The following is a 24,601-nucleotide window of genomic DNA, read 5'->3' as shown; positions in this document are numbered from 1 at the left end:
GCTGTATTGTTACACTGCAATTCAGATCTTAAGACAGAAGTTACCAAAAAAAAAAAGACAATGCAGATATTTTAAAGCCTGTAAAATTATTTTAATCAATATTAATATTTGCAGAAAGAAATGTCCAACACCAGCATGACAAAATGGAACAAATAACCCATCAAGACTGATGATGAGCAAACATAAATAAGCATTTGATTATTTCCAGCTCAGGGAAAACGTTCATTGTTCTGCATCATTTCCTTTTTTTAAAAAATCATGATGAAAGTAACATTGCATTGATTACAGGTAATCACAAATTAATACATACAAATAATTAATTTCTACATTTATGAACACAATGTACAAGAGGAAAAACAACAAAAAGGATCAAGACGTCACCGGCCACCGTTTCTTTATTCCGAATAAGTTACAAACAAACCCTCTAGTGTGTGTGTGTGTGTGTGTGTGTGTGTGTATAGTAGTGTACTGAGTACCACAACAATATGGGTTTGGCTGCGTCCACATAGGCGTGTGAATGTGTCACAGTGTGTATGTTACATGTGCGTCTATGACACGTTCATATCTACACACATGTATGAAAGCACATATATACACATACGGTACAACTCCACGTCATGCAGTCACACACACGGAGACGAAGAGTCCAGACTCAATGCTACTGGATATCTCCACTTCATCCTCCAACTGAATTGAAGTGGAAAAAACAAAAAAAAAGGAGAGGAAGTGTCCTTATGATTTCCTTCCGTTGGACATGGCACCAATGAATCCAGCACGCGGCCACGTGTGTTTTGCTTTTAAGCGTTTTGCAAAGTGGTGTTTTCATTGTTCAGCATCCCGGAGCTCCTTTCAAACTAGAAGTGACTTTTACAGTTTTGGGACTTTTGTTGAGATCAGACACTAAATGGAGCACAAACAGAAGGAACAGTGTGATTTCCGCGCCCGTGACGAGCGACAAAGAAGCAAAAGCTCATCACGATCCTTCAAAAAAAGACATCCGTAGACGTGCAACACGATTCAAGCTGTGCCTTTTTCACACTGGGAGGGAGGTCTGGTGTACAGGTGATGTACTAGTACTGTGATACTGATGCTGGAGCGCCGTCCGGCAGATACAATGATACATCTCATTGATGTAACGGCCCACGTTCAGGTATTGAATGAACAGGTGAACATGTTTGTGACATGGTAATCATTTCCATCATCACTCTGTTCGACTGGATAAGAGTTTTGAATCCATCCAATTTGGGTTATTTTCCTCCAACGATGGACTGACGTGAGGCGTCCATGTTTGTTTGCTTTGAAGAAAAACCTTCAGGAAAATGTTCTCCGTCATAATTACAACTTGGATGTTGATTATAAGTTAACTGGTAGTTACAGTAACTCCAATATGAGATGAACGCAGCGCAATTTAATGCAAAGGCTAAATGTTTGTTTGAACCTCTGTATTTAATATTAGTAAAACTGCATGAGGACAATTGAATCTGGTTGAATCTGTAGATAGATATCAGTTCACCGTAACCAATTAATGATGAAATGAAGGGTTTTAAACCTGATTTAAAGGATCTTTATGCTGTGTAGCAGTGTGAAAAGGGCATCGCTCATGCAGTTAAAAGACCAGTGAGAGGAATCGGCCTGAGACTCAATGTGTGTGTCGTTGTCGTCGACTTCAGGCACTGTTGTCTCCAACCATCTTTTAACAAATGCCAACTCTGTCTAGTTTTTGAAGTTCAGAACTCGTCTTTGCACAGAATACATTGAACGAGGATTTGAAATCCCTGAAGGTCACGTCTGAAAGGGTTTGAAGTGTCCCGCTTTCACACAGAGATGACAAGGAAGAGGTTTTGGTCAAAATCTAGATCAAAATATTAAATATCAGTGGTTTGCATGTTATACCTTTAAGCAGATCGTCTAAACATTATAACATCCCTCTTGTTCTGGACGTTCTTTGCTTTCAACAAACCATCAGCACAGAAGGTAAAGATGAACCAGGAATCTGTCTTTCAGAGTATTTGTGACAGAGTTTAGTATTTTTTGACAAGTTCCAGCTAGTATGTATGTATTTTTTGGGGGTTGATGATGGGATGTTGTATTGCTCTTCAATGACAGACACACACTCCTGTCCCCCATAACCAGCAGAACAAGACATCCGCAGTTGAAACGGCATCATACATACAGTAAACGTTTGTTTTTCACAGTGTCTAAACACAGAGAACAGTGTTAGTTAACAGTGCTGAAGCCTTATTGATCGGTTATCAGTGATAGTTATAGTGTACCACAGTCCTCTCAAAGCAACACTTCACGCTCCCACTCAGAGACAAACACACATTCAGGATGTTGGACGTCGCCTCCTCTAAGTAAGCTACATACAAATGTGTGTTTATGATTCATGGTGGGCTGAGATTCTCAGCTGAACCTGTATTTTCCTGAAAAAAAGAAAGAAGATAAATTGCATAATGGTTTCAGTCACCTCTGAAGTCCGGAGAAAAGTAACTTGCACGTACTGAAAATAGCATATAGAAAAAATCTATACAAATATATTGAAGCAAACGAATGCCGTTGGGTCCTGGTCTGGTTGCAGGTACAGTACAGTGATCCTGATGCTATTGTTACATGTGTTTGGTCCCTGGGAGACGAGCGATTAGTCAAAGGAAGAGGTTGTTTTTTCGTTGTACACTCATAGTTTCACAGTCTCTCTCTGTCTGTCTTTTGCACAAAACATCTACTGCTTCCTGAAAGCATCTTTTTTCGTTGCTGTGTGTTTTACAAACTGAATTCACGATTCAGTATTCACCGGCTGAAGATGCTTTCTTCTTTGAGAGACATGGGATCTTTTTTCGGGATGAGAACAAGAGAAAAGGCGGTCTGTGAGGAGGAAGACGGAGCACAGTTTGGTTTACTCGGTGACGAGTCCTGACTGAGAATATTACCGAGGATATCACCCCGAGTGTTAATATCATTAGTTTGATCTCACCGTAGACAACCACACGGTGTATTGCGTGACACTGCCGCAGGTCCTGCAAGCCAAAGACGACTTGAACTTTGCGGTCAGACAGAATCTCAGAAGGTAAAAACTGCCGTTATGAATGAAAACATATCCATTAATGATTAAAGTCTCCCTTCAGTTGCTTTTCTAAAAAAAAGGAAACCATGTGAGACGGTGAATTTGTCTCCTTCTCATAGTAAAATAAAGTCTTTGTCTGCCTCCTCCCCAGAGTCTGAGGACTTTTTGCCTGCTGCCTTGTCCTTGTCCGGGTTCGGGGTTTGGTCCTTGGCCTTGAAGGAGCCGTGATCCTCAGAGTTGGTGCGCAGACGACTGGGTCGCTGGACAGAGTCCGACCCAAACCTCACTGGAGACAAGAGAGAGAGAGAATGAAAAGGACAGAAAGTGTTGACAATGCTTAGACGAAGAGGAAGATAGAGGGAGAGAAAGGTGAGGAAGAGGAAACAGAATTTTGCGGATATACAGATTGTTATCCGTGTGATTGACTGGTGATCTTTTAAGAATATTTCCCTACTCTCGGCCCAATGCATGCTGGGATAGAGCACTTAAAAGGGATTCTGTTCCACACTGCCGCTTCACTATTCTTGATCGTCTTCTTCGACATGCAAAAGGCAACTGAACTTTTCCCTCGTGTCTATCGCCACCTGCTGGCTGTGGATTGACTGTCATGAGGGCAACGATCCAGAGAAGTGACTTTGCACCGGACTCGTATGCTCATATTGTACATTGTGCTTTCAGACAATAAAGGACGTTGAGCAAGTCTTTGTTCTTTTAAAACATAAAAGCCCTGCAGCATCTTTAAATCTTAAATAAGTAGGAACAAAGGTTTTCTTCTTGTTAATAAAAAGGTATTGTGTCCAAGAATCCATCTAATGGCACAGAGGTGTCTCTAAAATCATTCAATTCAAAACAGCGACTTAATTTAACATCTATTAAGGTACAACAAAAGAAACAAACAAACAAACTAAGCAGCCACCGGTTGCAAAAGAAGAAGGAAGGAAGAGCAGAGAGAAGGAAGGGAGGACCAAAGGAGACGATATGGATAACAACTTCGGAGGGAAAGGACCATAGACAGTTAAAAATCTCCACGTTGTTTGTTACATAACACTGCTGTCACGGCCTGACAGTGACATGGAACATCCATCCGTCTGTATCTGAGCCCTTTAGGACTCTCCTTGATGCAAGGGGAAATCTGCCAATGGGTTTCTAGGAGGGCTACGTCTTCAAAAGGCTCTGACGGACATATTTTGTGACCCACCGTCCTGAGTGGTTTTGTTGGTGGAGCCTCCTGACTGCAGACCGGTCTGCCCCTCTTTGTCTTTCTCCGACGCCGTCCTCTTCAGCGTCAGAGGAAGACCTGTGACCTTCGGAGACACGCCGCCGCTGTTTGGGGAATCTGAGCTTTCATCTGTCACGGGGAGGAGAGAAAACAATACGATCAGCTTTTAGAACAAATATGGTCCCAACTCCGCCCTCAGCGCGGTAATGGGATACCTGTGCTCTTGCTGGTGCTGCCGGTCCTGGGCTTCTGCAGGATGGTGGGTCGGGCGGCCAGTGCCGGCTTCGCTCCCTGCGGCATCGGCGGTTTGGGACTTCCCGGCCCCCCAGGAGGACTCGAGGAGGAAGTAGCCCTGAGGCGAGGGACCGGGTCCGGCTTTGTCTCGCCGCGAGGAGGGCTTTTCTCTGGAGAACCAGTGGGAGGGTCCGATTTATTAATGGAGCCACTCGGGGACCGGCTTTCTGAACCCGATGCATTGCTCTCAGGTCTGTCGGGGCTGGACGACTAGAGGAGACACATGGACAGCAACATATTGCATTATATACTGTGCATATATACTGCACATTAGCGGTGGGAATCACCACAGGTCCCATGATTTGATTTTTATCACAATACTTGAGTCCTAATACGATATTATCACGATACTGCGATATTTTGAGTATTGCGATATATTCCCTTTTCCCCACCACAAATTGACCCCAAAGGAAAACTTTGTCAACTTTTGTATCTAAGAAGAATACAGTTTTCAGTCTGTTCATCTCACATCAATCAAAATACATTGATTTCATTATTCGAGGATCAAAACGTTTATAATTGATATCATAAACGATCGATACTCGGCTTCCGTGTATCGATACAATATCGCCACGCAAAATATCGCGATACCATGCTGTATTGATTTTTCCTCCCACCCGTATTGTTCATGAGTGTAGAGCGGTGGAAATAGACATATTCTTCATTTTGAACACATTAGACTTGAGCAGACTATTGGGATGAGTCCTGAACAGCCGATCCGGCCGGGGGTCATAGAGTTTTTATTTTTGTATTTCTAAATTAGATGTCCGGCCTCACAGCCGCAGACAGCTCAGAGCGGAAACGTCTTGTGGTCTCGTCTTTATGCATCTGAACACACTCAGAGGCGCTAACACTGACTCTTACTTCAAAGACACAAACCATATTTGTCATTCCGCTCCCCTTTGATCACACTGGTATCTCAAATGCTAAAAAATATATTTAAATAGATGTTTCATGCCATTTAGTGACTGTGGAAAAGAGAGCACTTAGTGGCGTCTTAGTGAATGTGGGAATTTTAATCCTCTTGACATTTATGTCCTGCTGTGAGTCATGACAGATCATTTGCATATCAGCCTTCGAGCTTGTCTGTATTCTGTCCATTTGCTGTTCATGCCTCCATCTTTTCTGCACTCTCCTCCTTCTCCTCTATTCGGTCTGTCTTCTGGCAGAATCAGGACTGTTTGTGTTTTTATGTCAGTATGTTGACAGGCACAATAACTAGCCTGAAGAAATACACAGACACACACAAATGCAGTGTGTGTCTGTGTGTGTGTGCTTCTTATTTTTGTGTTTTCCCAGCTGGCGTCCACAGTTGCTGTTGAAAGAAACCAGTCTTGACACAAAACCTGCAGCACAAAACCAAAATATAATGTTCTTATTTAAAGAAGCATCTCTCTTTATAAAACCATCAAAAACTTTACTTTAGTTGGTTAAATCCATTTCACATAATTTTTTTCAGAATTGGCTTAACATGTTATGATGTTTTTAAAAAACAACAACATAATATTAAATAAATAAATGACCTAAACGCAGCTTGAATAATGGAGTTTTACTAAAACACCCTTTCTTTAGACTTCAGGTGGAAGTCTAACCTCGAGTTCAAAGACTGGATTGTATTTTATTACCGTTGCTCTATTTCTTGTTGACTTTCTTTTTTTTTAATGATGGTTTGCAAAAGTGAAAGTGAAAGTGAAAAGCATTTTCATAGTCAAACTATCTAAATCTAAACTCAAGATTGCTTAATTGCTTTGTAATTTTAGATGTTTAAAACGTAACAAGATTCTGAGCGGCAGCAGCGCCTCATCCATGTTGACCTGAACGTTACAGGATCATGTGATATGGTTCGTTTTTTACAATAACTGCCTTGTAGGTTGCTAAACGGAAGTTGCAGGAGACGGCTATTCTGTGTCTAATTAAAGGGGCGTATTCATCTTGTCCTATGAAACTAAAACCAGGCACTAGAAGACCTTTTCATTCCCATCAGCACCTTCCTTTTCCGTACCGCCTCACCTTGTATGCTCTCCTCTCCTGCTTGGCCTTCATCTCTGCGAGGAGGCCGCCGCCCATCATCTGCATCCCTTGGTACCGCCGGCCTCCCTGAGGGCTGCCCCGGCCGTCCGAACACTCCCAGGGCTCGTCCATGGAGTCCGGCGTCCTCAGCTCCTCCGAGCGGTCCGAGCTGCTGCTGTAGTCTGCGGGCTGGGAGCGGCTGGAGGCGTCTCTGCAGGAAGGACGGGGGGGATTATGAGGGAATCGTGGGCCGACGAGGTCGTGGGAAGTCCGTTGTTCTAAATATTCGTCTGTACCTGGACTTTGGCTCGGGGGCCGGGCTCTTTACCGACGCTTTTGGTGAAGAGGGCTCCTCGGGGATGAAAGCCGGCGTCGAGGCCGCGGTGGCCGAGGATGCACCCGAAGCTGGATTGCTCGCCTGGTTTTTCTCCGACTTTCCCGAAGCCGAAGCGTTTTTTTCCGACTTATCCGATTTGTCAGCTTTTTCAGATTTGGAGGAGCGTTTGATGAGGTTCAGGAATCCCCCTTTACTCTTCTTCTTCTCTCCATCGTGAGACTCTGAACTCTTGGAACGTCTGAGAGGAGACGGAACGAGAGGCACAAAAACTATTAAATAAATGACACGTAATGAAATATAAATATTAGGAGCAGCAGTACAGTTAGACAGACTATGAGAAAGATCTAAGAGGAGCATGATCCTCACTTGGAGTCCATCCTGGTGACTTTTGTGGAGAAGAACTCGTCCACGCCCTCGTCCACCCTTCCCATGAGGCCGTTCTGCTCCCCATCCTGAGGTGGCGCACTGTTGATTTGCTAAAAAAAGAGGAAGTAGAAGGATCTGGGACCACGTCTGCAAAGTAACTTCAATAATCCGTACAGAGCCGCTCGGCTTCACTCACAGGTATTTTGCTGGAATGCCTCTTCTTGTTGCGTCGCGGTCGCAGTTTGGTGAAGTGCTGCAGCTTCTTCTCCTCCTCAGACGGCAGCTCCACGATGCCTCCGGGCGTTCGCTGCTCCGGCTTCGACGGGACCTGAGACGGGGTGGGAGGAGTCTGAGATGAAGTCGAGGCGTCCTCCACGTGGACGGGGACGTCCTCCAGGGCCTTGTCCAGGTCAAACTCCATCTCTGTGGGTCGTAGATATACATTGAATATTCAAGAGTGTACTTACACTCGTCATCAGGTAGCATCTAAACTGAAGAATTATTTAAAAGACCAAATACAGAATGATTCAAACCAGACTAACGCTAATCAGTGGACACCAATACAGATCCACGTCACGTATATACAAAAAATATTAAATAAACGGCTTACCAAAGGCACGAGAGACTGGCCGAAGCATTCTGCTGTGGATGCTCTTCCTCTTGGATTTAGGAGTCATCTGAAAGAGGCGCACATGATGAAATATGTGTTGTAATTGTAAAAAAAAATATCCAACGTGTCACTTATATCACTGAAGACCTAGATTTCATAGTTTGTACGAAGACAAGACATCGCCTGATTGGATCAAAAGGGTCTTAATATAATTATTAACACAAGGCATCTCATAATATTTTAACTTTGGTGGTTAAAATGTGTGCCACAACTGAACGGCAAAGGTCTCGATCTACATATAAACAGGTATTTATTACGTTGAAACACAGGTTGCACATTTCATTATTTACACATTTACAAAGTGGTGGTGACACACACACACACACACACACACACACTATAAGTGCATTGAGTGGAGAGAAGCAGTGCAATGTGGCTGGATGCATTAAATAAATGAATATATTCAAATATCAGTATTCAACAATGTTAAATCATTTGGAGCGCGAGCGAGGAAGTGATAGATAAATGCGTCCTACGATACGTCTTTAAAATAAATCATCAGGATGAAAAAAACTGAGATACGTGAGGCTCTTTGTGAGGAAAGAGCTTCAGCGCTGAGAAGTGTGAAGCAGGTGAACGAGAGGAAGGAGAAGAGCATCGCGAAAGGAAAGTGAATTGAAAGGAGAGTTATGGAGGGACAGTTACTTACACTGGTGCAGCACAAAATCTCCATGGAGCAAAGGAAGAAAGGAGAAGGAAGAACAGAGGAAGAGAAGAGTGAAGAGGAAGAAAGGCAACACACGGTAAAGCCTCGTGAGAAAGAAAGCTGGTGTTGGTGTAAAAGTAGATTAGAACAGAGAGGATTACAGGATGAAGAGAAGGGCGAGACACCAGAGAAACAGACAGAACAAGAGAACATGCAGCTTCCTGTTGGCTGCAGCCTCACACACATTTATACTGAGAAATCTACTGAAAAACGTGATAAAAAGCAATCGTTCCAAAGGTTGAATACATTTGAAACAGAGGTATGTGATGAGGAAACTATAAGACTCTTTAAATTAACACAACATTCAACCCTCAAATGTCTTTGGTAAATGTTTTCCAGTAGAGGGCAGTGTTCAGCAAGTTGCAGGTGCTTGTTTTTGTGTTATACAACTAAACGTTACAGGTTGCATTTTATGCAATACATATATATATATATATATATATATTACAGTGCAAACTGTAAATAACAACCAAGGTGCTTGGATTACGATTCATGAAATAGTTCCACCCAAACCCACCATGCACGTCTCTAGATCCTCCAGCCTCTCGCCCTCCAGAAGCTCGGTGGATGCTCTTTTAGGGATCTTTTCCTCTGGGACGTCCAGATCCACAGAGCCCTGCTGCACCAGGGGGCGACCTCGCCGCACCAGGTGGTCGGCCTGGGGAGATAAAAGGAGATTTTTGATGAGAATGTGAGGAATTGACAGAAATGGAGGATATGAAAATGAGTTTCGGAGAGGTTTCCATACAAAGTAATGAATCAATGAGCCAGGTGAGCAGATGTTAATCTCACCAGAGTGAGCTGCGAGGTGGAAAGAGCCTCCAGGATCTCGTCAACGATGCGATCCGACAGGAACGACGCCAGACTCAGCTTCACCTCACTGACGGAGGGAGGAAGACGTCACGGTCAGGTGGAAGATCTCAGCAGCTCGGTCACATGTTACATTCCACACACACACACCTGATCTTGTTGATGATATCCACCCCCGACTGCTCCAGGAGGGTTTTGGTGACGAAGCTTTTGGGCACGACCATCTTGGCGGAGCTGGCCTTCATCAGCTCGGGACGAAGACTGCTCCTCTTCATCACGTGGGGACACAGAGACTCTGCTGCGTCCACCATCGACTCCAGCAGCGTCTGGGAGGAGCGACAATAACAAAGGGATGGATATAAACGTGTGTGTGTGTACATGATTTGATTAAAGCAACTGATCTAAAATTGGTGTAACCAGTTAAATTGTCATATATTTTTATATTTATGTGCTTTGAGTGAAGCGCTTTGCTACTTTTGCGCTATAAATAAAAATAATTATAATAAATTAAATGTAATAATATCCTTTGATTTCATGTTTTCTGCCTGTAGGTGGCGTCAATCTGAATTTTTTCACTGTATTCAGATGCTGTAAGACACAAATACTGGACACAATATCCTTTGAACCTTGGACAGAATTAGATTTTAAGGTCCAAAAATAAAACATCGCTCAACAATTATTTTGATATTAAAGCGTACTTTGTTAATTCATAGATTTAAAGTATAAATGTTCTAATCTTGCTGGAGTAAAGGTGGTGGCCTCACCTGTAGCTGCTGGTCCATGACGCTCGTCACCTCCCCGGCCATCGACTCCAGCTTCTCCTGGATCGGTCCGGCCGCCGAGCTGTTCACCTCTTCTCTGGCAGCCGAGCCGAGGTGGTAGAGGTTCGGGAGCAGCTGGGCAGACAGAGACGAGGAAGTAGGATGAATCAAGGAATCAAGGAAAGGATGCAGGGAAACGGATCTCTCCGAATAAGCTTCCAGATCACATCTTTTAAAATCGTGTTTAATGTCCGTCGCCTCACCGTTTTAGAGTTTCTGGCGTCTTTGATGAGGTTCTCTGCTGACCGGACGTCCTCCAAGATGGCGTCCGTCTCGGAGTTCCTCAGAGAGTTCAGGTGGTCCTGCACCTTCACGCAGATCCTGTCAATCATCTGGAAGACAGGAACGCTTGTGTTTGAATTGTCACGTTTATTAGGGTTTTCTGACTAGAGTTAAACACTTAATCTAGGATTAAATGTTATATTATTTACCTCTGTATGTGTGATGCTGATTACTTAAAACAGTAAGAACTAGAGGATGGACACACCCATGAAACACAGCTTTGTCTTCACAGGATATAAATGTGATGTACTAAGAGGGAGAAATTCAATCAGGACAAAATCCTTAGTCAATCTCTTTTGTCAGTGAATAAATTTACGACTTTTATCAAGACTAGACCAAAACACCTTTGACATTTTAATAGAAAGTCAAAGTTAAGTTACAAGTCTTCATTAAATGTCCAATATTTTGTATTTGGTACAGTCCTATCTACTTGAACAACGATGACAGATTAAGTTTGGTCCAAAACATACAGATTATAGTGCATATGAATTCAAAAATTACTGAGTGTGTGTGTGTTTGATCAGCTCTGTTACACACCTGTTGTGTGGTTGTGGTGACGATGCCCTGCTGCAGCCGATACGCCTGCTCCTGAAGGTATTTCCTTGTTTCATGGTTCCTGTACAGATAACTCTCAATCTGGAGGGGAAACAGAGCCACTGTCATGAAAATGCACCAAAATCATTCAGTTTGATTTCCCCTCTTTTTTAAAATAGTGTTTTTTACAGGACAGCAGAGGAAACCGGGGAGAATTCCCAGCATACCTTCAGCAAAGCGTCCTCGGTTTTCTCGGGGCTGGCCTTCAGAGCCTGGGAGGCGTCGATGATGGGGATGGGCATGAAGCGAATGGTGAAGTTCCTGATGGACACGCAGCCAGAGGACATTGTGTTATTCCACAGCTGGCTCGCATTGAACATCAAGGGGAAGAGGCGGCGGCGTGACTCGGGATGTTCAGACAGAAGGTTTATGGTATTTTAATAAACTTGAAGGAAGGCGGTGCGTTTTAATTCACACATATTTTTGCAGTATGACTCACAGCTCAGGGATTGTACTTTTACTCACTGGAAGTGCAAAAGGAGACGTATTGAGGAATGCATCCACATCCTTAATACATCATTTCAGATGCAGATATCTGCACATGTTCATTTAGGATTACTTAGTTTTTTTTAACCATGATAAAGAGGTTACCGACCTTGAAATAGAGGTCATCACACGGTGTTAATATTCATGTTATGATGAAGATGAATGAATGACAGGAGGAAGATGATAAAGAGACGGTAGAATTGAAAGTAAAAGGCACGGAGAGATTACAAAGAGGGTGTTTGGGGGTATATGAAAGGCAAGATGTTGATGGTTTTCAACTTCAAAAGGCGAAAAGATTAATCTTTACTCAGATTTGAACCGCTTCATAATACACACAGACACGGCGCCGGGCCAGCCAACGTGGTCCCAAAACTAATAAAGATTTGACTTCTGTATGAACCCGTCTGCTCTCTTCCCTCGACTCCCAAACTCTCAGATCTGCTCTGATTATGCACGCGCCCTACATCCTCCCTCCATCGTCATCCTTTTATAGCGTTCCTCTGATGTTACAACCAGAACAAAAGGGCTGTTTTTATGTACGTAATGGTTGAAAAGTATTCATCCAGTAACTTTTAATATCGGTGAAGTCTGGGGAAACCTCAAAAGAATGTAAGGTTGAGCATTGTGCAAGAAAATCAGACAGAAAAAAAGAACAGGAGACGTGAGGAAATTGACTCGAGGTTGCAGAAATGCACACAAACCACCGCACGGCCGAGCAGAACAGAGGAAATTGTAATTTTAACAATGCAATACAGATACGACAGAAAGGTGGGAGAAGATGATGAACAGAGCGAGAGAGAGATGGATGGATGTACGGACGCATCCCAGAAGCAAATTCAGTGAGATGCGCTGAAGTCATTTCCCACACAGAGAATATTGAACATTCAGACAGGAGACACACATCTGATTTCATCAGCCGTTGCTTCTTCTTTGTTGTTGGATTCACTTTCCGGTTTCCTTCCTCTCATCCTCTCTCCTGCTCTTCTTCACTGGACACATCTCAAGGTGTCTCTCCACTCAGCACAAATCTAATGTACTGTAGGGCACCACTGTTAGTAAGTGTAACACACAAGCAGACATACATGGACTCGTACACAGATACAGACGGAGTTACTCACTTCTCCAGAGCGGCTGCTACATCCTGAAGACCCTGAGGGCTGATGTTGTTCCTGTCCCAGATCACGGTCCTGCACAGACAAACGCACTGTGACACGCCATCAACTGGAAAGTAATATCTACTTGTATATTCCCATTTAAAGTGATTTAAATCATGTATTCCATGCATGTGTTTGAGTGCATATAGGATCTTAAGTCTATTTGTATTTAATATAACTTCCATCAGACAACACTCTACTTTAGCCCGCCTTATTTTACATTCATAGACAATATATATGTTATTTAATAAATGTTTTATCACTATGGATTGTATTCATACATATTCAAAACCCAGGGGTGCAGAGGAGCTTGTAGAAAGTAGTGGTGTAATGTTATTCTTCTTTTTTGTTGCTTGTTTTCACATCTACGGCAACAGGAGCTACCACATAAGTCTTGAGTTCTCCGTCAGGTGTTTCTATTTCTGTCTGTGTGTGGAACGGTTCGGTCACCATGATAGTGGCGTAACTCTGCAAGATGCATTCACAAAACCTTCTACGCCGATAGCGAACACTGAGATGGGTGTAGTCTGAGAGAGCGGGTCGGCAGCAGGGCCGTAAGAAGTGGAAGGAGGCGTTGGCCGGATGTAGCAGCTGCTGTGATCCATCACAAACGTGATCACTGGTCGCTCATTGTTATTTACGAGCGACAGTCATGTGACCGACGGCCTTTGAGCCCCTGGATGTGCACCCACCTGAGCTTGGAGTTGATTTGTAGCGCTTTGGCCAACATCTTGGCTCCCATGTCGCCCATGGCGTTCCCACTGATGTCCAACCTGGTGAGCGAGGAGTTGCTGCCGAGCGCGTTCAGAACGATGGTCAGATCGCTCTTCAGTCTGGAGTCGGCTAGAGATAGAGAGGTGAGGGGCTGGGGGAGGAGGAAGGTGTGAGGAGGAGAAAAGAAAAGGTTCATATTATGAGAACAAGGGGTACTAATACTATCGGGTGTGTTTGCGACTGTTAAAAGCAAAACAGGACATTTAAAATAGCTTTCTTCGCCCTTGTTGGACATCACTGCCAAGTTTAACTAGAGTTATTGTAATTTATGATAGCATTAATATTCCTTTAAGCAGTGCCAGTGTGTGTTGCTGCTATAATGTCCCTAAATGTATTCAATGTCCGTGGGCGTTTGATTTCCCTGCTTCTTCTTTCCATGTGAAAGTGTGAGCATGCGGTCGTGCATTGTTGTCGGGTCTCACAGCAACTTTGTCATCGTCACAAAAAGTGTCCGAAGCTTAAAGCATTTAATGACCATAAAGCTCTCTGCTGGTGACTCAGAAGGGCAAACCCAAATTAAACATTTATCAGAGGGATCAAGAGACTTTTCACAAATGTCAGAGGTATTATCTTTCAAAACGGGGCACTCCACGGGCCAAAATGAAAAATTCAGCAGTGGATCAAGTGGATTTCTTTGTGACGTGAGCGTGATATGAGGGCTTACAGATGTCCAACAGCGCCCGTCTGTTCAGCAGCTCTGAGCTGCTCTATGATGCATGTCATTAACGCAGCTGGAGCCTCCTGGAGGCCGTCTTTTACAAAACCCGCAGAGGCCGAGCTGCATTCACACCAAATGCAAATCACTGGGGCCAAACCGGCCGAGTGAGAAGGAACTGTGTCCGTCCTAATTTTACTGTTTGGTCTCATGAATGAATTACAAAGCACTAAATGTAACTTCTGAGTCTATATACACTGTATATAGACATTATTTTACATTGAAGTTGTTTTTTTTCTCCATTTAATTTGTGTGTATTGGGTAAATGTGCTGCCTGGAGCCATGTCACAGGAGCTTGTGTGTTATTATTACTATGCAATTAAAATGTGCAATATATATATATACACAATATAATACAAATAACTGTGCAGAGTGTATTAAGGAAATTAAATTCAATGTAAACTGAGTGTGAAAATTGAATAATTTGCCTGACGGGTGGGAAACATTTTTGGATTTTTTTTGTAATGTTCTCTTTTTAATGTTTTGGCAGTGGTTACCCTCCTATTGTTGGGGGTCTTTTTCCATCACTACTTCACCCATTCATCCTAATCAGCTGTCCTGTTCCCCCTGATGAACACTGACCCTCCACCTTCAACCTCCACATATCACTTTTTTCAATTCCAGTCCATGAGGTCGTTCCCTCCTGTCCTCTCTGTGGATCCTTCCTGCACAGCCAGATAACCTGCAGCTTCATGAACGCTATCTTGTCATGCACATAATCACACACACACGCACACACACAGTGCGGCTCAACAGCTCCATCAATCTAGTACATCTGCCTCAGTGGGAGACACACAAAAAAGGCCAAGCATCAGGGCAAAATGAGTTAAGGTCCCATGATGCTGGTAGAGATAAAACTATGAGATGGACTGAATAGAAAGAGAGAGAGCTAAAAGCTGCAGGAGATCTCTTTATTTAATGTTCTGCACTTTATAACTTCATGCACCTGATACTTGAAAAAAGCATGAATATCTGAGTACAGCTCTCATACGCCACATGGTTTCAGTTTAATGCGATACCTAATTCATCACGAGGGTGATTATATTCACACCAGGAGAGGTCAGAGGTCATTTGTCGAGCAGCTGGTGGAGATTCAGTGATTTGCTTCAGCTGGACGCCGGCCGATTCAGGACATGAAACCGAGGCATCTGTTTGGAGGACGTTCTCTGTCGCCATTTTATCTACGGTCTACCGATAGAGAAGGAAATGAAAAACTCACCGACTCCTCTTCCTGAATCATGTGGACCAGGCTGTCCAACACGGGAGCAAGGTTTCTATGTGAGGAAGAAGAAAGACAGCGAAGGAAATGAGACTGAGCTACGACCCAGTAAGCCGCAACTCAACCCAACCCAACCCAGGGCTAACCACCGAGCTTCCTCTCACCGCCCCGCACTGCACGCGTCAGCTGCTCTTACTTGGACTTGATGTTGTTGAAGTTCTTCCCCAGAGACAGGTGTCGGATGGATCGGTTCTTCGCCAACCACACGAGCAGATTGGACAGGTCCGCGTCCAGGCCTAGAGGAACAGGTAAGAGATGATATATAGGACTTGTTACTGGAGTTGAAAAGTAAATAATGTGGCACAACATGCGTTGAACCTGCCCAAGCTCACCGTTGTCCGAGATGTCCAGGCTGGAGATGTTCGGGATCTCTGCAATACAACCTTCAAGGATCTGGGAGCCTCCTGACCTCAACTGGGTAGAAAGGAGGGTGAATATTAAACACACAATGCCCCGAACACACACACACAGCAGAGTACGGCCTGTTCCTCTAATATCAGAACAGCTTTGAATATGCGACTCCCTAATTGCCTGCTGCACGACCGCTTTTAGAGAATCCTGCACCATGACTGTGTAGAAGCTTGAACTCGTTTAACAGTATGAGATATAAGTACTGTATGAACCTGCGTGCCGCTGTGGAAACAACAAAGCAAGTGGTTTCATGCAACATCTGTGTAATAATGGACACATGCAGGATGCACTAATGTGGTGGAACTTGTGGTTTTAGACATAAAACACAGATCATCCAGGATAAAAAGATGTAGCCCGAGAAGAAGAGGATCAGCGTGAAATAAAGCATCTGCCAAAACAGACACGCGAAATGAAAATGAGGAGGAAGGAGATGTTAATTATTAAGAGTGAGCACATTTGTACTTACACAATGGCCAAGCTTACAGAAGCATTAAGGGGGAGAGAACAGCGTGTCAGAGCCATGCCAACAATTACCAGCAACAAAAAACACAGATGCTTAATGATCATACCTCCGTTCTCGCTCGTGACGGACACATTTGCACAAACACACGCAACAGGAGTCACACACACACACACACACACACAGTGCTTATATCGCATGCTGTCAGCCCACTCAAAGCACAGTTTTTTGCGGCCGCCTCCACCAAAACGGCTCATTAAAGACATGGGAAGGGAAAAAAAAAGAAAGAGAAGAAGAGGGGCCGAACGCATCATTTGCCCCCGCAACTTCAGTTTGGGAAGATTTCTATGGGAAATCTGGAATTGGATTTCCTGTGTAATTTGCATTCATGTGTTTATCTTTAGCAATCCCATTGAATCTGCAGCAAGCTGTCTTTTTTCTGCTGGAGCAGGCGAGGAGCTGCTGTGTGTGTGTGTGTGTGTGTGTGTGTGTGTGTGTGTGAGAGATGTGATGAAACAATTAGGGATGGAAACTAAGCTCCCTCTCACACCCCTCCACCCCCACCTCCACCCTTCTGCTCATCTTTCCCCCTCCATCCCCTGCCTGCCTGTCTGCCAAGTATCCCATTATACAGCCTCTTAACAGTGTCACTGGCCCGTCGGATGCTTTTAGAGTGGATCCTAAAAGGCTGATCGCATTGGATGAGTGTTACCTCCAAACTATTAAAAACCACACCCTCCAAACTTAAGCTGACAAAGGCCCTGACACAAATACTGCTAATACTAGACAGACAGAATGAATCAAGAACACACAAGCAGTGCAACAGGAGGACCCACTGGTTGCAGTCTTTTGATTACTCAGACTTTCACTGTATTTCCCATCATCGTGCTTTACTTTGCATCAGCATCACTGTGCTGAGGGGATTTGATGTAACTACAGCTGAGGGATCCAGTCTACTCTTCTGTCGTCACTGCATGTGGTGATGCATTTAAAACACATTTGCGTCTACTGAATGTGAGCGGATTCAGCTGTACAGCGGTCACATTGAGATTTAATTTTAGCCACGGCACAAAAGGCTCAGAACGATCTAAACGATGTCTCGACTTCAAATGAGATGATTCACGGTGTCGGTCTTACCTCACAGCAGCTGAGATCGAGAGACACTTCCTTCACGTTGACGTTACTGGCCAGGCCAAGCAGCAGCGCTCTACAACCAGATCAATGTAAGCAGTTCAGATCATTTTAAAGCTATTAAGAGATTGAAATTTGACTTTGAAAATGACTCATCATGTTAATAAACGTTAGGAGACCTAAGTGAGTTTGTTCCATTACGTTCAATTTGTTTCCATTTGTGAGCATACTTTTATTTTAACTATCAATAAAACACATTAAAGCACAGTGTCCCAGCTATTTCTGATGAAGCTGTAGCTGCTGTCCTCACATGCAGCTCCTCACCGTGATATACGCTGACAACACAAGTTCATTCTTACTGTGCATGAAAGTCTAAAAATGCACATCTTTAAATGGGGATACAGGTGATAAAAGCAGATGAGGAAACTAAATGTACATGCGCTGAAAATGTGGGGCAGAAGCTCCTCTGACACAAGACATGTGAATGAATCCTCGTCTCACTTGAGGGCCTCTGGCGGCAGCTTGGTTCCTGACACGTTGATGGCGCTCAGAGACATGGCGCTGCTGAAGAAGTGCTTGAATGACGGAGGCACCTCTTTGCCTTTCCTGTGACAAGAAGCAGGAAATAAGATAAACTTAAACAACCACGTTGCAGACAATTTTAAGCCCTTTTGATCAAACACCAAGAAGGCTTAAGAATGACCTGAGATTCAGGCAAACAAAACGGTTTTATTACTCTCACTGTGCCTTAAAAGCCTGTGACCCATTTTAGTTTTTATCTGCTGTTTAAGAAACTTTTTCAGCTCAATGAAAGAAAAAAAGTCCTCAGAGAGTTTTTTATTACAAAAGGAGAATCCCTCAAGCCACATTCACTGTAAAACCTGTCCACGCTTCTGCCACCGTGTCTGCATACTCAATTCCCCTTATCTATATATCCATCTATCCATCTCTCCTCTCTCTCCCCGTCAATCTATCTATCATCTATCCATCCATCCATCTCCTCTCTCTCCCCTTCTATCTATACATCTCTTCCTCTCTCTTCCTCTCCTCCTCTCCTCTCACCGCCCCCATCCTCTGCTCCTCCCTCCCCATGATGAAGTCCTCAACTCCCTGGAGGCACACTGGAAAGAGAGATAATAATTGGGAGAAAACTCCACCCACCACCCATCTGTTACACACAAGATCTGTAGACACACACACATGCACGCACATGCATGTACACACACACACACACACACACACACACACACACACACACACACACACGCTATAAACACTCTTGGTGCACATTCACAAACCTAGTCTTTCATCCAGTCTGTAATGGCACTTTGCCACCAGCAGGTGTCGCACACACCAACATACACACAGAAGCTTCAGCCAGAAGGAACCGCAGAAACAAGTCTGTCATCTCAAGTCAAATCAGCCTTTTAGGGTAAAAAGTAACTTTAATGTTTTTAAGATACGAGCTGCAGCATCAGATTAATCTCGTCCAACACGGAGGGGTGTTTTACCTGTGAGGGAAGACGCTTTTCGACACGTTAAGAACAGAGAGGTGTTCGATGGAGCCTCGCAGGAGAGCGGAGCAGACCTGGAACACACACTGCATGTATTACCATAACATATGAGCAGCATAAACATGTCCCATGTGCTGTTTGATGTGTTATGCTTTATTCGTGTGAAGAAAAAGAAGAAGAAGAAAGCATTCGCCTGTGTTACGCGTGTATACATCTGGCAGTCTTGTGTTTTGTGAGAGAGACAGAATATGATTTAGGAGCTAGTGAATGTGTTCAGCGACAGGCTGACAGCTGGCTACGTCTCAGACGAATCAATAAGCGTTTTTTTGGCTCTCAGACCCACATCAATACATCACATACGGTATTCAGATCACTTCACACAGGCAGTGGATGGCCACACGGTTTGAGCGGGTGTGTATACAACTAGATTACATTCCCTGCAACACCCATTTTAATGGCTGGTACTTCAGTTTACAATACAGCATAATGAGGGACAACTGTAACTGAACGCTGTTTGTTCGCAGAAATTAATTATCTCATTCTGCCAGGCGTTATCCTTTGCATTATCCATTATCGTATATATCTTTTTCCTCCCCCCACGCCCCAGATTCTCTTTTAATAGGCGTGATGTGTCCCTTGTAACTCACCTGGTCCAATGAGCAGTCAGAGTTGGAGAGGTCGAGGGTTGCCAGGCTGTTAGGTTGACCCAGGAAGTGGTAGAAATGCTGAATGTAAAGGAAAAACACGACAGACAATGTTACAAAAGGAGAAGACGCTACCTCCTCAGAATGATGTGTTATTTTATTCTTTCATTCCTTTTTCTTCTCAGAATCTTGCACATAAACTTCTTGGACTCTTGTTGATTTGTATACTTAAGAGTGACCTGTTTCCAGCCCGTGTGCTAAGCTAAGCTAACCGGCTGCTGATGCAGCTAACAGACATGAGAGTGGAATCGGTCTTCTCATGAAACTCTTTGGCGAAAAAGGGATTAAGTGTTTTTCCCAAAATGTCAACTCTTCCTATTCCTATTCCCGCTAAACAAGCTTAGCTTCAGTCAGTCAGTGCAGTATTTTAAGCAGCAGATTACCTCTGTGTCTGTCTGTATCATGATTTGTTGTACAGCTACAAATGCAGTATTTCACCGGTGCGATCGTGTCAGACTAGATTCTGACTTGTAACCCCACAATCGAGGGTGTCATCCTTGTATATGTGCTCTGGACAGATTTTGAATTTCCCAAGCTGATGCTCTCCTACAGGGTGACCTGCGCACTGATTTACATGCTATTGCTAGTAGCGCTAACGTGGATTAGAAGCAGCGCGTTTGTACCTGCATGTCGTCTCCTCGGAGGACATTCCCTGAGAGGTCCAGATGGACCAGGCTGCTGGGGATGGACGGGTTGGCACTCAGTGACTGACAAAGGCTGTTCACCCCTGCAACACACACACACACACACACACACACACACACACACACACACATGCAATGTCAGCATTAGCACAACCCTCGAGCCTCCTGTTTTGACAGGGCATGAAGGAAACATCAGTTGGCGAAGACAGGAAAGAACGGGATCAGAATGTAGAGCATGGAAAGGGAAAAGAGCTCGCCTTCTCACGGTGGTGTACGTGTGATGCTCTGTAGGCCTTGGTCAGTGTGAGTCTTTGTTAAGATAAGTCAAAATAGATTCATTAAAAGGCATGACCTAAACATCAAGCTCTGAACGACCTCAGGAAGTGCCGCTGCCATTCAAATGTTTACGACGTGAGAGACAGACATTGTACGGATGTCTTGGCATGCATGGATTTTAATTGCATGGACGGAAGAAACAACTGAAAAATACACAGAATATTGATACGATTTCAAATATTCAAGATTTCTGCAATGGATGCAAACATTTCAACTGGAATTCAAATTCAAAAGATCAAATGATGGATCTACTTAATCAAAATCAGTTCTAAAAAAAAAGATGAAAATGTCCTCAATCCTTTACTTTTGCTCTAAGCATTGTTTTTTTGGGGGGGTTGGATTATATATTGGGCCTTAACATAGACCAGCAGGACTCAGCAGCCCTCTCACTAACCCTACACTGTGAAATATGATAGCTCTTTATTGATTGCCTGAGAGCACAGTATGTTTACAGAGGGTCCCTAAAGACAGAGCCCGATGCGTTTACTTTGGGTGAGAAACAAGAAGAAATTGTATTTGCAAGTGTCTGTTGACAGCGGCTACATTTAATCTACAAATTATAACAAGACTGACAACAAATCAAGTGTTTTTTTTTGTTGTTGTTGCAGAAAAGCAATTAGCCCATTCATATAATTTCATAAAAGGCCATTAGTGGAGAAGGTTTTTTCCATTATGCCAAGAAGTTACAGCTCTTCTGATTGAAAGTGGTCTACTGAGCGATATTTATGCAAATGAAAAACATGAACACCGTTTACTGATTGTCTCTTCTGCACGCTCACACATCACAAACACGACTAACACATTTTCTTTCTCTCACTCAGTGTGAATAGTGCAATAATTAAGTGTCATTAGCACTAACAACGATAGGTGTGATTAGATTAGTGGAAGATGTGGATTGAACCTGACGAAAGGAACGCACGTAAATGAAAACTCAAACACAATATTAGTCATTTCCAAATTGCACGTTTTCATTTGTCATCCACCTATATTATAAACTGTATAGAAAGGACAGCACATACCTTTGGGTGATAGTGAGGTTTTAGAGAAGTTTAAATGTTTAAGCCCCTTACGAAGTTTGGCAAACTGAGCACCCAGAGTGGAGATACCTGAGGAGGGGAAACGGAGAAGGACAATGAATCTCCTCATAGTGACTGATGAACAGACAAAAGATTCATTATATACACGGAAACAGAAACTGTTCAATGCATATCAAAGCAAAATTACTTTTTAAAACTGTATATGGGACCAAAAATAAAGCAGAGATTGTAAACAGACATCTATTGTACGTTTGGTGGAATGTGGTTTTAATTTATTAGGATATAGGAGATGAAATATTTAATATGTTGCTCTTATTGATCTGTATCCAGTGAATATAAAACTAAATCAACTTACCTCTGTCCTCCAGTGGGTTATTGGCAAGATTAATGGTGGCGAGTCCTGAGCTGTGGTTGTGGGCCAGGGCAGTGGCTAGCTTCTGGGCAAAATCCCTGTTGCATAAAAGAGTGTAGCTGTTATGCGTGTGTGACCAATGTAGTGTACGTGTGCAACCATCAAACAGGTTGGGCAACGTAAATTTCATTTTCATAATCAAACAGCAGAGCAGAATAGAAGCAAATTGGCCTTTTTCACAGGACACATTTTGATTAATGTGAGATGAACAGACTGAAAACTTTATCTTCTCAGAAAAAAAAGGTTGACAAAGTTTTCCTTTGGGGACAATTTGCGGTGGAAAAAAAAGGGAATATATCGCAATACTCAATATATCGCAATACCAAATATATCGCAGTATCGTGATAGTATCGAATCGGGACTCAAGTATCGTGATAAAATCAAAATCGTGGGACCTCAGATATACATTCAAAAAGTCAGAATTAGTATTTTCTGTGCTATAACATCATGCATTTGGAGATGGGCATTGCGATGGTACTTAAAAATGGCTGCCCCTCTTACCATTCCTGTTACATTGATTTGAATGAGAATGCCCCTTCGACTCCTTTTCAATGGATCATACTTTTCCCATAATGCAAGGCAGTATTTTTGTCTCCACACCAACAGTTGGTAACACAGGCTTTTCCTGCTAAAAGTGTGTCATCTCCAAGTGATTACACCGGCGTAATTTGCTCACACGTGACAAAGCTCTGCCAGCAGTGCTCTTCATCACGAGTTCATCGACCTTGACATGTGACTTAGAAAATTGGTGGGCTGCCCTTTTAATTGTTTGCATCATCTCACGTTTTGAGTCCGGCGTTGTCGAGAACCAACTCTTCCAGTCGGCTGGAGCGAGACACCACCCGAAGGATCTGCTCACACACATCTGCAGACTGAAGACACACACGTACATGTACACAACACAGATGTCAGAAAAAAAAGGTATACATGAATTAGCAGCTGGTATAATTTAAGACAAAGAACACCTCTAGATTTACTTTAGCTTCTGTGCTATGCTTGACTAAACAGTGGACAGTAAGGGTGATATGCGATGTTACATCGTGTGAGTCTCACGCTCACAGCCGTGTATCTCAGCTTTTAATCAAAAGCACGAAAATGTACTAATTAACTGAACAAGCTTCAAGGCCTGAAATCCACTTTTATCCCGAACAGCAAAACTTGGATTGAAGCAGTCAAGGTCATAGGAATGACAAACAAATGTACTTTTGGGGAACGCGATTCCCTCGAGTGTTCCTGTGGAAAAACTCTTGGAAGTTGTTCATGTATGCTAATTAAAAGCTGCAGAACGTTAGAAAACCCCCAGCGTGCGAGTGAATACTGTCTGTTTTCGTTAAAGGCCATTCATGTGCGACGAGGAGAGACGATCAGACTCTTGAGAGGCAGAAAAGTTGTCTCACTTCGGTGGTCTCAACACTGCAGGATAGAGAACCGGGAGGAGCAAAGGCACTTATATTTAGACAAAATTAAAAATTCAACAGTTGGACTTTCGTGCCCCACCTCGATGTTCACTGACCCAGTTCGCCGTGTGCTGCGTCACACTCCAACATGTAGACAAACACACACCCTGCAGCAATTCAGATTACTCATAACACAAGCATGTTTTTGTCATGAACACTTTACTGGACCATTGTTTGCTTTTTATTCTCGGTGATTAGCATTAATGCTAAAAGGGCCTGTTTCTCTCCCAGCCAGCAGCTTCGGCGTGGCCAAAAAAAACACTGCCGACATTGTCCCGCACTGTTATCTACAGTGAGGGGGAGAGAGAGAGGAGAAAGGGAGAGAGGGGTAATGGAGAGACACGAGAGGGAGAGAGAGAGATAGAAGAAAGGGACTGTTGTTTCACATGTTTACCCTCTGAAACTGTGAGTATTACAGAAGAGGAATAAGAATGATGGAGGGCAGCGAGGGATGACACATAATACGGGGAAAAAAAGAGATATGAGGGTAGTGAGGGATGAAATGGAGAAAAAGGAAAAGAGAGAGGAGTCCGTTGTGGAGTAGCAGATAGAGAGGGAACGCATGTGCAATGGACAGCATGTGCACCATTTACCAGCCATTAAACAAGCGCCTCGTCATGCTGTGCTGTTCTGACCCTCCGCCTGCTGGATCACAACACATACTGTGCGATCGGGAAGCAATCAGGACGAGAGTCCTCTCGACCCCGCTGTCCTCTCCTGGTCGCTCCTCCGCCTTTCTCATTTTCCGGCTCAGCATCTTGATTAGACCACAAGACAAACAGCCTGATTGAACTGAGGATGAGCAGCGTAATCCCTTCGCTGAGATAGCCGCGAGAGAGTGGTGGTGCGGACGTGTGTGTGTGTGTGTGTGTGTGTGTGTGTGTGTGTGTCAGGCAGCCTACTTGTGTTCAAATGCA

At 43.7% G+C, this 24,601-nt stretch overlaps 1 protein-coding gene across 4 annotated transcripts in view; it reads right to left on the bottom strand.

The window, feature by feature from the left end:
- Positions 1 to 85: 85 nt before the first annotated feature.
- The window catches only part of LOC137781034 (F-actin-uncapping protein LRRC16A-like), a 55,398-nt gene continuing 30,882 nt past the window's right edge, over positions 86 to 24,601 (bottom strand). Inside the window, exons 10-39 of one of the 4 annotated variants that reach the window (XM_068569536.1) lie at positions 23,011 to 23,099; positions 22,171 to 22,265; positions 21,798 to 21,884; positions 20,422 to 20,525; positions 19,742 to 19,819; positions 19,092 to 19,168; positions 18,082 to 18,186; positions 17,587 to 17,656; positions 16,456 to 16,467; positions 15,911 to 15,992; positions 15,715 to 15,814; positions 15,519 to 15,573; positions 13,503 to 13,675; positions 12,775 to 12,843; positions 11,338 to 11,431; positions 11,114 to 11,212; positions 10,498 to 10,626; positions 10,238 to 10,369; positions 9,624 to 9,799; positions 9,456 to 9,543; positions 9,181 to 9,321; positions 8,607 to 8,624; positions 7,898 to 7,964; positions 7,484 to 7,710; positions 7,288 to 7,397; positions 6,881 to 7,159; positions 6,585 to 6,795; positions 4,496 to 4,784; positions 4,260 to 4,409; positions 86 to 3,347 (exon numbers count right to left, since the gene is read on the bottom strand). In XM_068569536.1, the coding sequence (XP_068425637.1) occupies positions 3,175 to 3,347; positions 4,260 to 4,409; positions 4,496 to 4,784; positions 6,585 to 6,795; positions 6,881 to 7,159; positions 7,288 to 7,397; positions 7,484 to 7,710; positions 7,898 to 7,964; positions 8,607 to 8,624; positions 9,181 to 9,321; positions 9,456 to 9,543; positions 9,624 to 9,799; positions 10,238 to 10,369; positions 10,498 to 10,626; positions 11,114 to 11,212; positions 11,338 to 11,431; positions 12,775 to 12,843; positions 13,503 to 13,675; positions 15,519 to 15,573; positions 15,715 to 15,814; positions 15,911 to 15,992; positions 16,456 to 16,467; positions 17,587 to 17,656; positions 18,082 to 18,186; positions 19,092 to 19,168; positions 19,742 to 19,819; positions 20,422 to 20,525; positions 21,798 to 21,884; positions 22,171 to 22,265; positions 23,011 to 23,099 (3,579 nt within the window). In that variant the 3' untranslated portion in view covers positions 86 to 3,174. The remainder of the gene's footprint in view (positions 3,348 to 4,259; positions 4,410 to 4,495; positions 4,785 to 6,584; positions 6,796 to 6,880; positions 7,160 to 7,287; positions 7,398 to 7,483; positions 7,711 to 7,897; positions 7,965 to 8,606; positions 8,625 to 9,180; positions 9,322 to 9,455; positions 9,544 to 9,623; positions 9,800 to 10,237; positions 10,370 to 10,497; positions 10,627 to 11,113; positions 11,213 to 11,337; positions 11,432 to 12,774; positions 12,844 to 13,502; positions 13,676 to 15,518; positions 15,574 to 15,714; positions 15,815 to 15,910; positions 15,993 to 16,455; positions 16,468 to 17,586; positions 17,657 to 18,081; positions 18,187 to 19,091; positions 19,169 to 19,741; positions 19,820 to 20,421; positions 20,526 to 21,797; positions 21,885 to 22,170; positions 22,266 to 23,010; positions 23,100 to 24,601) is intronic. The other 3 variants (XM_068569538.1, XM_068569537.1, XM_068569539.1) reach the window with 3 other exon arrangements.

The sequence above is a fragment of the Clinocottus analis genome, unplaced genomic scaffold (assembly GCF_023055335.1).
Source record: "Clinocottus analis isolate CAN_PGR_092001 unplaced genomic scaffold, fCliAna1.0.p SCAF_9, whole genome shotgun sequence".
Classification (NCBI taxonomy): Eukaryota; Metazoa; Chordata; class Actinopteri; order Perciformes; family Cottidae; genus Clinocottus; species Clinocottus analis.
This window is presented reverse-complemented; position numbering and strand designations above follow the sequence as displayed.